The sequence below is a fragment of the Convolutriloba macropyga genome, chromosome 3 (assembly GCF_964194025.1).
Source record: "Convolutriloba macropyga chromosome 3, txConMacr16.3, whole genome shotgun sequence".
NCBI lineage: Eukaryota > Metazoa > Xenacoelomorpha > Acoela > Convolutidae > Convolutriloba > Convolutriloba macropyga.
The window spans coordinates 52,630,832-52,644,317 of NC_134470.1; the positions used below are offsets into that span (position 1 = coordinate 52,630,832).

The window sequence follows — 13,486 nt, forward strand, 5'->3', positions numbered from 1 at the left end:
TTACACCTTTCTTAAATCTAGCCAAATTTTTATAAGCATGATCATTCTGTAATGCGAAATTTTCATTTGATTTAACAAAGATCCCTTTTTGGCAAAAGGTCAAAATCGTTGAATGAAGAAAAACATACCCGGCAGATTGCCGGAAAATAGCCGCCGTTGCTTCCCATAACCAAGATTGGTATTGAAAGAAAAAACTAGTGGAAAAATGAATTTTGTACAAACAATTTTAAAGTGCGAACTATTTTGATTTCATTTTGATGCTGAACGTGCTCCTGTTTCGTAGTGAGAACACACAGGGGCTATTATCAATATAAATAAGCATTAGAGATGGTCACTAAGAACAAAGTTTGAGTAACGGGCATCTAAAATCCGGCTTTATGGGTTTATCCCGTTTCTATTTCTGTTCTTTTTTTTGATATTGACTCTGTTCATTTTGAATTGCTTTGCTGAGCAACTGCTGTCTAAAAACACTTTTAATAGAATGAGAGAAGAGTGAAGCTAGTCTAGAGAAGTCAAAAAGATTTCGCGCAAAATGTCGAAAAGGCGACAAAATGAGGCAAAGCGAAAAATTTTTATTCGACGAAGTAAAAAGACATAGCAGGACAAGTCCTGAAATACAATTCGAAGAATTGTATTAATTTATGACCTGAAAACCATTTCCTCCGCTTTAAAAGAAAAATGAGAACTGTTAGTAATGAGTAAGCAAAAAAAACAACACAATGACAACAAAAAACAAGCAAGACAAAAATTTCAACTTATATTTTTTGAAAAGACAGGATCAATATCAAAAAACAACTGCTATGAATTCAAACTGCCAAACTATATTCCTCTATTTATCATTAGCAATCTTTTTCTAAATGTCGATAGTCTCTGTCGACTAATAATAGTAAATGATAACACAATAACCGAAAATCGCATTACAATTCGCCGAAAGTTTTTCAAAACACTTAGTTTAAAAGTCACAGAACTCAACAGCTACTTAAAGACACAATTGAGTCAATTAATTGAGTCCTCAATGACCACCGTTGAGAATGTCACCAATGAGATCAGGTAATAAGACAGCAAAAAGCACAACAAATAATAGCAAAAACAAAAATAATTCAGATTATTTCTAAAAACGAACAAGCGCAAAAGTCACAAAAAGCAATAGCTATAAATTGTAATGACTTCCTTTAATTGAAGCATTTTAGCAACCAATGAGACATGTCAATAATGACACTGAGCGTTAAGACGACAAAGTTGAAAAGAAAAACCAAGTCATAGAAAGCACTAGCTTTGAACAAAAACAATTAAATCGATAAACTTAGCCCGTATTAGCAGCACCAGAGACCTATCCCCAATGATATTAAATGATAGGACATCAAAAAAACAAAAAATATTTGCAGAACTCAAAAATTCACTCAATAAATTTTGAGAAAAGTGTCAATTCATGAAAACCCCTAGGTATCACCTCGAGCCATTAATTAGGTTCTTTTTTGCGTCATTTGCAACCGATCAGATCTGCCATTGATGATACTAAGTGATAAGACAACAGATCATTTTAAAAGGGGGCAAAATCTAAAATTCATCAACAATTTATGACAACAAATAGTGGCAAAGTTATAAACATAGCTGGCAGATTGCCAGAAAATAGCCGCAATAGATTCGTAGATCGGCAGTCTAAAAAAAACATTAAAAAAGACAGACCAAAAAAATTCGTCTTTTCATTGAAGGCTGATCTGTAATATTTTGATTAAAAATCTGTATAAGTTATTGCTGCCTCTATTAGCTGATCTCAAATAACCTTCCTTTAGAGTGATACACACCCATTTGACCTTATCTCTTTGAATTAAAAAAAATAAAAGTCAATTTCAAAGTGAGGAAGTCATTTTTGAGAGTGAGGTAAGTCAAGTGTGACCAAAAATTTAATCACGCGCATGAACAAAAAAACTCGCTCCACTAAGAGCGAAAAATGACGTCACACATGCAATTCATTTGAAATTGCATGAACGAATGAACAAAAAATGGCTGTGACGTCATATGGTCGTAACAAAAATCATGACGACGAAATAAAAAAACATAGCAGGGCAAGTCCTGACGTACAATTCAAAGAATTTTCATTGACTAAACAGAAAAACTAGACCGAGAATGGACTATGAGTGAATTGAGAAAACCATTTTAAAAAAATCAGATAAAAAAATAAGAAAAAAAACAAAAAATCAATGTCAAAATGCCGCATGTGAACAAAAAAACCACTAGCGAGAAATGAAAATTTAATTCAAACAAAAAACTAGGCATAGAATGAGCAGTGAATGGATTGGGAAAACCATTTAGAAAAAAATCCGATCCAAAAAATCGAAAAAACAGTAAAAATCAGAGTGAAATTGCCGCATGTGAACAAAAAACCACTACCGAGAAACCGAATTTTTGTTCAAACACCATTTTCGCACTCTACTTTAAAATTAGAGCGAAAAAAATTCACGCCGCAAAACCACTCGCTTTTTCGCTCCATTTCCTGTTTCGGCGTGACCAAAATCACTACTCCAATTTGACTTCAAAAATCACGAAAATGTGTGAACAGATCTTAAAAAAAAAAAAGACAGCGCCCCAATACAATTCAAATTCTTTGAATTGTAAAAACCAAGAGAAGGCCAATAATAGCCTCAGCTATCGCTGTGCGGCTATTAAAAAGTTTTAGATGCCCCTTAATGAATCCAAGCAAAGGCAAATAGGCACAATTAGAACACGTATGTGCCGTCTTAAAAGCACTGAAGGAGAGGAAACCTGACACAAGTCAAATTGACGCACCTGAAAAAAAATCCATCTCAAAAACCGCCAAATTGTTCAAATACCAGATTCTAATTTCACTTTAAAGACATTTTGAAAAAAGTCACGCCTCAAACCTACTCGATTTTTCGCTCCCTTTTCATTTTAGTGTGACCCAAATCACCACTCTAATTTGACTTCTCACTGACGTGAAAAAGCCGAAAACAGCGTGAAGAGACCTTAAAAAAAGACAGCGCACCAATACAATTCAAATTCTTTGAATTGTAAAAGAAAAAATTAGGAGCGCTATAATAGCCGCCTGAGAAGCTGAGGCGGCTATTAATAACCACTTTCAAGTTACAAATTTAGCCAGGCTTGCTTTATTCATGCTAAAATAAGATTCCCTACTACTTTTAAAAATTCTTCAACAATGCATTTTAATTCTACTTTAAAGATAGAAAATCAGTTTATGATCCAACAAATTCAATTACAACAAGGAGTGTCAACACAAAGTTTTTACTTAGCAATATTATTTGCTCAGTCACTCTTAGAATGATTAACGTTATTGGCTTATCGCCTGTACTTATAAAGTTTGAATTTGAACCACAGTTGAAAAATATCGTTTGAGAACTGACATTTGTATCCATGTTTATGTCCATATTCCCACTCTCTATTCACAATTTTGAACGCAATGTCCTCGTATGGTGGACCCGAGCTGAACCTTAACACCACAAAGTCACTTTCGTTGGGGATCGGTTCGAGACTGTATCTGGGCGTCTGTCGCTTGTCAATCAAGTCTGGGTAGAATATGTTGAACTTGTAGCCTTGAACTATTTTAGGTGGCGGGTTTTCGGGGTCGTAGTGAGTTTGATTGTATTTGTTCCACTCATAACCCTGAAAGAGCTCTTTAAAATATTAGGATAACTTTCTCAATATGCCGATGATTTACTGCTCACTTCAGTAGATGCACTGTTTATCCTGATTCTAGCTTTCACATTTCCAATATTGATGTGATTAGAATAGAAGAGTTTCAAATGATAAATTTCTATACCGATATTTTTTTCAGCGCCGGTATAATTTGAACAGTTTCAGACACCGTGCTACGCTGAAAATACCATGCTTTGGAAAATCTCACACTTTGGAATATAAGATATTTAAAAAATTATACTTAAGGAAATATACTCTGGAAAATTTTTTACTTTTATACTTATAATCATAGAATTATACTTCAGGCAGTACAGCCTTTACTGATTACCCAAACCTATTTATAGGTAGGTTGACGTTTCATACTTGACAAAAACGTTAGATACGCTACAAGTGTCCTGCTTGTTAGAAAGTTGAAGTTTTCATGTCCCAACTCACCGTATGGACTCTATTGAAGTATCTGGGTTTGCGCGGCCTGTACTTGTCAGCCCAGAGGTATTCTTGGTTCAAATTCTGTTCAGTGGAGAAGGCCTGGTTGTTCACTCCGTCTTCGTCATCCAACATTCCACCCACATCTCTCACTTTCTGCATCAGCTGCCGATCTGCGTCAATCTGTAATGGCAAAAACGAAATTCAGTCAAAGACAATCAAATTATTTTTGACAACACATACAAATAGGAACTGAAATTTCACCCCTTACTTCCCCCTAGTTCGTTAATTGCCATCCCCGCCTTACCTCACCCACGCCGTCACAAAATTTACAGAAAATCATTGTACCACTTTGGCACCTACGCTTGGAGGTGAAATAGTTGCAGCCACTAAATCTGAAGTTATGAAAGGAAAACAACCGAAAAACTTGAGTATTTCCGCCAACCATATTCCAAAACCAAAAAACCGAAATTTAGTCTCTGTTCTGCTCTTTGCCCAAAAATAGCCTCATTTATTCCCATAACTCCCATTGGAATTGAAGGAACAGAATAAAAATTATGGTATAAAAACCTTTTAAGAGCAAAAAATTATTAGTTTACACACTCTTCTTTCTTATTGAGAAGACATAGGGATTGGAGTCCATACCAATACACATTAGACCTGTAACTCAGACTGATTAAAACCAAGTTCAAAAACGGGGCATCAGAAACCGGACTTTATCCCATTTCTACTTCCATTTTTTATTGTTCATTTTAGATTGGGTCACTGCGGGTAACAACCGCCCTTCACCCGATGAAATTGTCTTCAAAATAGTTTCACTGAATTGTATACTTATAGGTTAGTAAAACGTTAAGGCTTTAAGGGAGCTGCTAAGCCACTTAATTCGCTCCGGGCGCTACTTCTGTTGGCCCATTTTGAGGTCAAAGAGAGCAAAGGACTAATATAATTGCTACAAGCTTTGTTCGTAGACTTGGGAGGACTGGACGAAAAGGGGGTCTAAACCGCTAGGTGGACTGAGGGCGGGGTGATTGAGTGGGGGTCAAACTCTCAAGATTAAGAACCAGCCTTCACACCATGAAATTGTTGTCTCAAAAAAAGTTTGGGTGAATCGCATTCTAAGAGACTGGTTAGGCGTAAGGCTCTTAGAGAACTAAATGCCCTCCATGAATTACCTGTTTATCCCTCTTTTGAGAACGACAAGTAAAATGTTTAAGACGAAAAAGTGGTCAAGTGAAAAATCGCGTAAAAGACCAGAAGAGACTAATACAAAATTCGTTTCAGAGCAATTAAAAAAAGGAACAATAAAGCAGTCCCATAACTTCCTGAGAATTCTTCACAGGTTTCGAAAGCAAATCACTTATTCTCAACGGATCTTGTAATGCAGGTTCTGCTCAATCAATAACTTGATGCATAAAAGGAAAAACAAAATGAACCATACAAACATAAATACCAATAAAAATAAGTAAGAAAGGAATAGAAACAAAGAACAAGTAGATTCAAAATGAGATAAGAATATTTCTTAGCGCAATTTTGCGCAAGTTGTAAGATCGCAAACTTTGTTCTGTGGAAATAAATACCTTCTCTGTTTAATCAGTGAACAGTGACTACAATACGACCCACTAAACGACAAAAAACACCCAGAAGTCAAAAAGTACAATTAAACTGAAAACATTGATCCCCTGTTGTAACACAACCCCTTAAAATAGTTCTTAATGAACAAACAACAAATAATTGGAAACCAACAAAAAAAATTTCCAAAACAAAAAAGAAATAGGAACAAAACTTCAAAAACAAGCTCTTCCAAAATAAATCAAAATGAAAAGCAATAAAAAGGTAAACAAAATCACTAAACATAGCTTGCAGACTGCCAGAAAATAGCGCAACAGCTTTCAAAAAGATGGTAAAAGAAACAGACCAAAAAAAGAAACGTTTTCATTAAATGCTGATAAGTTATATTGTGATTAAGAACCTGTTTTTGAACTTATGCTGCTTCTATTGGCTGTTCTCAAATAACCTTCAATTTAAATGACACACACTCACTTGACCTTATCTATTTTAAACTAACCGATTAACGTCGGGCGAATTGCTCTCAACAACCGGCGAGCAGTTGGCTTTATCAGTAGCTACCCACGGTTTAGTGAGGCTAGCTTTAGCTTAATTGAAGGGAAGTAAGTAAGCGCAGGGGGGTGCAAAAGAGGATTGGGGGTAACGATGTGCGGGCGGTGGTTCGGGGTGTGGAATCAATTGCTAAGAAACGCCCTTCACCAAAAAACGGAAATTTAGTCTCTCTTCGGCCCTTTGCGCAAAAGATAACCCCCATTTATTCCCTTAACTCCTATTGGAATTGAAGGAACCGAATTAAAATAATAGTAAAAAACCTTTTAAAGAGCGAACAATTTTTAGCTAACACACTCTTTTCTTATTTAGAGGACACAGGGATTTGAGTCCATACCGATAAACATTAGATCTGGTAACTCAGACTGATTAAAACGAAGTTCAAAAACGGGGCATCAGAAACGGGGCTTTATCCCATTTCTACTTCCATTTTTATTGTTCATTTTAGATTGGATCACTGGGGGGTAACAACCGCCCTTCACCCAATGAAATTGTCTTCAAAATAGTTTCACTGAATTGTATACTTATAGGTTGATAAAACGTTAGGTTTTAAGGGAGCTGCTAAGCCACTTAATTCGCTCCGGGCGCTACCTGTTGGTCCATTTTGAGGTCAAAAAGAGCAAAGGACTAATATAATTGCTACAAACTTCGTTCGTACGGTTGGGAGAGCAGGAAGAGAAGGGGGTCTAAACACTAGGTGGACTGAGGGCGGGGCGATTGAGTGTGAGTCAAACTCTCAAGATTAAGAACCAGCCTTCACGCTATGAAATTGTCGTCTCAAAAACTTGGGTGAATCGCATTCTTAGAGACTGGTTAGGCGTAGGGCTCTTAGAGAACTAAGTGCCCTCCAAGAATTACCTGTTTATCCCGTTTTTGAGGACAAAAAGTCAAATGGTTAAGACTAAAAAGTGGTCAAGTGAAAAATCGCGTAAAAGACCAGAGGACTAATATAATTAATACAAAATTCGTTTGAGAGCAATTAAAAAAACGGAAAAGCAGTAACTTCCTGAGAATTCTTCACAGGTTTCGAAGCCAGGTCACTTATTCTCAACGGATCTTTTAATGCAGGTTCTGCTCAGTCAATAACGTGATGCATAAGAAGAAAAACAACAAGAACCACACATACATATATACCAATAAAAACAAGTAGAAACGTAATGGAAACCAAGAACAGGCAGAATAAAAATCAGTTAAAAAAATTCTTAACGCAATTTTGCGCAAGTTGTAAGATCCCAAACTTTGCTCAGCGGAAACCTTGAAATAAATACCTTCTCTGTTTATTCAGTGAACAGTGACTGCAATACGACCAACTAAACCACAAAAAACACCCAAAAGTAAAGTAAAATTAAACTAAAAACATTGATCACCTGTTGTAACACAACCCCTTAAAATAGTTCTAAATGAACAAAACAACAAATAATTGGAAACCAACAAAAAATATTTTGAAACCACAAAAGAAATAGGATCAAAACTTCAAAAAGAAGCTCTTGCAAAATAAATCAAAATGAAAAGCAAAAAGGTAACCAAAATAACTAAACATAGCCTGCAGACTGCCAAAAACAGCGCAATAGCTTTCAAAAAGACGGTAAAAGATACAGACCAAAAAATGAAACGTTTTATTAAAGGCTGAGATGTTATATTGTGACTAAGAATCTGTTTTTGAACTTATGCTGCTTCTATTAGCTGTTCTCAAACAATCATCAATTAAAAAGAGATACACTGACTTGACTTTATCTATTTTAAACATAACCGAATAACGTCAGGCGAATTGCTCTCAACGACCGGCGAGCGGTTGGCTTTGTCAGTAGCTAGCCACCGTTTAGTGAGGCTAGTCTTAGCTTAATTGACGGGGCGTAAGGTAAGCGCAGCGGGAGTGCAAAAGTGGATTGGGGGTACCGATGTGCGGGCGGTAGTTCAGGGTGTGGAATGAATTTCTAAGGAATGCCCTTCACCAGAAAACGGAAATTTAGTCTCTGTTCTGCTCTTTGCACAACAAATAGCCCCATTTAATCCCTCAACTCCCATTGGAATTGAAGGCGCCGAATTAAAATTATAGTATAAAAACCTTTTAAAAGAGCGAAAATTTTTAGTTAACACACTCTTTTCTTATTGAGAGGACACAAGGATTGGAATCCATACCAATAAACATCAGACCTGATAAATCAGACGATTAAACCTAAGTTCAAAAACCGGGCATCCGAAACCGGGCTTTATCCCATTTCTACTTCCATTTTTTTTGTTCACTTTAGATTGGGTCACTGGGGGTAATAACCGCCCTTCACCCGATGAAATTGTCTTCAAAATAAGTTCAGTGAATTGCGTACTTATAGACTAGTAAAACGTTAAGTATTTAAGGGAGCTTCTAAGGCACTTAATTCGCTCCGGGCGCTAACTGTTGGCCCATTTTGGGGACAAAAAGCGCACAGGACTAATATAATTGCTACAAACCTCGTTAATAAGCTTGGGAGAGCTGGAAGAGAAGGGGTCTAAACCTCTACGTGGACTGAGCGCGGGGTGATTGAGTGGGTGGTCAAACTTTCAAGATTAAGAACCAGCCTTCACACCATGAAATTGTCGTCTCAAAAAAATTTTGGGTGAATCGCATTCTTAGAGACTGGTTAGGCGTAAGGCTCTTAGAGAACTAAATGCCCTCCATGAATTACCTGTTTATCCCGTTTTTGAGGACAAAAAGTAAAAAGGTGAAGACGAAAAAGTGGTCAAGCGAAAAATCGCGTAAAAGACCAGAGGAATAATATAATTAATACAAAATTCGTTTGAAAGCAATTAAAAAAACAGAAAAGCAGTCCCATAACTTCCTGAGAATTCTTCACAGGTTTCGAATCCAGGTCACTTATTCTCAACGAATCTTTTAATGCAGGTTCTGCTCAGTCAATAACAACGTGATGGGTAAGAAGAAAAACAAAAAGAGCCATACATACATATATACCAAAAAAAACAGGTAGGAACGGAATGAAAACCAAGAACAAGTAGATTAAAAATCAGTTAAAATTAATTCTTAGCGCAATTTTGCGCAAGTTGTAGGATCCCAAACTTTGTTCTGTGGAAATCTTGAAATAAATACCATCTCTGTTTAATCAGTAAAAAGTGACTACAATACGACCAACTAAACGAAAAAAAACACCCAGAAAAGGTAACCAAACATAGCATGCAGACTGCCAGAAAACAGCGCAATAGCTTTCAAAAAGATGGAAAAAGAAACAGACAAAAAAATGAAACGTTTTATTAAATGCTGAGATCTTATACTTTGATTAAGAATCTGTTTTTGAACTTATTGCTGCTGCTATGAGCTGTTCTCAAATAAGCTTCAATTAAAACGACACACACTTACTTGACCTTACCTATTTTAAACATAACCGATTTACGTCAAGTGAATTGCTCTCAACGACCAGTTGGCTTCGTCAGTAGCTAGCCACGGTTTAGTGAGGCTAGCTTTAGCTTAAATGAAGGGGCATACGGTGAGCTCAGCGGGGGTGCAAAAGTGGATTGCGGGTACCGATGTGCGGGTGGTGTTTCGAGGTGTCAGCTCAATTTCTAAGAAACGTCCTTGACACCATAAGTATAAGTCTCCAAAACAAATTCTGTTAATCGCATACTTGGAGACTAGTGGGCTGAAAGGCTCTAAGAGAACTTAATGCCCAACAATGATTTCCTAAAAAGTGCTTGCTAGGTCATTCATGATAACATTTCTACTATAATCTTGTCAATGAAGAGAATAGATGATGACAATACACCACATAACAGCAGCTGAAGTGCGGTGTCAACAAAGAGAGACAGAGAGAGAGAGAGATAGTGAGAAAGAGAGATAAAACGCGAACGAGAAAGAGGAAAGAAAACCTTACCCACAGCACTGAGAGGGAGAGAAAAGAGCTAGAAATATTTTCCGTGATGCGATTCGACTCCGAAACTTCTATTTTTGCAGCTTTCTTAGTAAATAAGAAAAATAGAAAAAACAGAAGGCAAAATATTAAAAAGTTGATAATTAATTTAGTGATTGAGTGGGGGGTCAAACTCACGATTAAGAAACATCTTTCACACCATGAAATTTTCGTACAGTTTCGGAGAATCGCATTCTTAGAAACTGGTTAGGCGAAAGGCTCTAAAAAACTAAAAGCCCTACAAGAATTACCTGTTTATCCCGTTTTTGAGGACAAAAAGTCAAATGGTTAAGACGAAAAAGTGGCCAAGTGAAAAATCGCGTAAAAGACCAGAGGACTAATATAATTAATAATAAATTCGTTTGAGAGCAATTAAAAAAAGGAACTGAAAAGCAGTCCCATAACTTCCTAAGAATTCTTCACAGGTTTCGAATGCAAATCACTTATTCTCAACGGATCCTGTAATGCAGGTTCTGCTCAGTCAAAAACGTGATGCATAAGAGGAAAAACAAAATGAACCATACATACGTTCATACCAATAAAAACAAGTAGGAACGGAATTGAAACCAAGAACAAGTAGATTAAAAATAAGTCAAAAAAAAATTCTGAGCGCAATTTTGCGCAAGTTGTAAGATCCCAAACTTTGCTCAGCGGAAACCTTGAAATAAATACCTTCTCTGTTTATTCAGTGAACAGTGACTGCAATACGACCAACTAAACCACAAAAAACACCCAAAAGTCAAAAAGTAAAATTGAACTAAAAACATTGATCCCCTGTTGTAACACAACCCTTAAAATAGTTCTAATGAAAAAACAAAAAAAAAATTGGAAACCAAAAAAACTTCGAAAATCACAGCAGTAATGGCATCAAAACTTCAAAAACAAGCTCTTCCAAAAAATAAAAGGCAATCAAAATAACTAAAAATAGCTTGAAGACTGCCAGAAAATAGCTCAATAGCTTTCAAAAAGATGGTGAAAGAAACAGACCAAAAAAGTGAAACGTTTTATCAAATGCTGAGATGTTATACTTTGATTAGGAATCTGTTTTTGAACTTATTGCTGCTTCTATGGGCTGTTCTCAAAAAAACATTCAATTAAAATGACACAATCACTTGACCTTACCTACTTTAAACATAACGGATTAACGTCGCGCGAATTGCTCTCAACGACTGGCGAGCGGTTGGCTTTGTCAGCAGCTAGTCACGTTTTAGTGGGGCTTTATTGAATTAAGCTTTAGCTTAATGGAAGGGGCGTAAGGTGAGCGCAGCGGAGTTAAAAAGTCAGGTGGGGGTACCTATGTGCAGGCGGTGGTTCGGGGTGTGGAATCAATTTCTAAGAAACGCCCAATGCCAAAAAACAGAAATTTAGTCTCTCTTCTGCTCTTTGCCCAAAAAGCAGCCCCCACTTAACCCCATTGCTCCCAATGAAATTGAAGGAACCGAATTAAAATTATAGTTTAAAAACCTTCTAAAAAACGAATAATTTGTGGTTAATGCACTCTTTTCTTATTGAGAGGGCACCAGCATCGGAATCCATAACAATAAACATTAGACCTGGTAACTCAGACTGATTAAAACTAAGTTGAAAAACGGCATCAGAAAAAAGGGCTATATCCCATTTTTACTTCCATTTTGTATTGTTCACTTTAGATTGCGTCACTGGGGGTAAAAAAAATAAACGCCCTTCACTAGATTACATTGTCTTCAAAATAGTTTCAGTGAATTGCATACTTATAGACTAGTAAAACGTTAAGTATTTAAGGGAGCTGCTAAGGAACTTAATTCGCTCCTGGCTTTACCTGTTGGCCCATTTTGAGGTCAAAAAGAGCACAGGTCTAATATAATTGTTACAAACTTCGTTCGTAGGGTTGGAAGAGCTGGAAGAGAAGTGGGTCTAAACCGCTAGGTGGACTGAGTGCGGGGTGATTGAGTGGCGGGTCAAACTCTCAAGATTAAGAACCACCCTCCACACCATGAAATTGTCGTACAGTTTCGGAGAATCGCATTCTTAGAGACTGGTTAGGCGTAAGGCTCTTAGAGAACTAAATGCCCACCAAGTATTACCTGTTTATCCGGTTTTTGGGGACGAAAAGTCAACTGGTTCAGACGAAAAAGTGGTCAAGTGAAATATCGCGTAAAAGACCAGAAGACTAATATATTTAATACAAAATTCGTTTGAGAGCAATTAAAAAAAGGAACAGAAAAGCAGTCCCATAAATTCCTGAGAATTCTTCACAGGTTTCGAATGCAAATCAATTATTCTCAACGGATCTTGTAGTGCAGGTTCTGCTCAGTCAATAACGTGATGCATGAGAGGAAAAACAAAATGATGGAACCATACATACATACATACATACCAAGTAAAACAAGTAGGAACAGAATGGAAACCAAGAACAAGTGGATTAAAAATCAGTTAAAAATATTTCTTAGCGCAAGATCCCAAACGTTGTTCTGTGGAAACCTTGAAATAAATACCTTCTCTGCTTAATCAGTGATCAGTGACTACAATACGGCCAATTAAACGACGAAAAACACCCAGAAGTCAAAAAGTAAAAATTGAACTATAAACATTGATCTCCTGTTGTAACACAACCCCTTAAAATAGTTCTAAATAAAGAAACAAATAATTTGCAACCTCGAAAATCAGAAAAGAAATAGGCTGAAAAATTAAAAAAAAACAAGCTCTCCCAAAAAAGAAAAGGTATCCAAAATAACTAAACATAGCTTGCAGAAAGCCAGAAAATAGCGCAATAGCTTTCAGAAAGATGGCAAAAGAAACAGGCCAAAAAATGAAACGTTTTATTAAATGCTGTGATGTTATACTTTAAGAATCTGTTTTTGAACCTATTGCTGCTTTTATGAGCTGTTCTCAAACAACCTTCAAATAAAATGACACACTCACTTGACCTTATCTATTTCAAACATAACCGATTAAAGTCGGGCGAATTGCTGTCAACGACCGGTTGGTTTCGTCAGTAGCTAGCCACGGTTAAGTGAGGCTAGCTTTAGCTTAATTGAAGGGGCGTAAGGTGAGCGCACTAGGGGTGCAAAAGGGGATTGGTGGTACCGATGTGCGGGCGGTGTTTCGGGGTGTGGGCTCAATTTCTAAAAAACGTCCTTCACACCATAAGTATAAGTCTCTAAAACAAATTCTGTTAATCGCATACTTGGAGACTAGTGTGCTGAAAGGCTCTAAGAGAACTTAATGCCACTGGGCTTATCTCTTTATCCTGTTTCTGAAGACGAAAAGTCAAATGGGTCAGACGAAAAATCGGTGAAGCGAAAAATAGCATGAAAGAGAAACAAGATTAATATATTTGCTACAAACTGCTTTTGAGAGTAATTGAAACATTTCTACGGAAACTCAGTTAATGAAAA

General features: G+C 36.7%; 1 protein-coding gene across 1 annotated transcript in view; it reads right to left on the minus strand.

Annotated features, from left to right (window-relative positions):
* Positions 1-3,165: 3,165 nt before the first annotated feature.
* Positions 3,166-13,486, minus strand: part of LOC142336274 (splicing factor Cactin-like) — a 140,103-nt gene continuing 129,782 nt past the window's right edge. The window contains exons 11-12 of the mRNA XM_075384970.1: positions 4,108-4,281; positions 3,166-3,639 (exon numbers count right to left, since the gene is read on the minus strand). Coding sequence (XP_075241085.1) covers positions 3,316-3,639; positions 4,108-4,281 — 498 coding nt within the window. The 3' untranslated portion in view covers positions 3,166-3,315. The remainder of the gene's footprint in view (positions 3,640-4,107; positions 4,282-13,486) is intronic.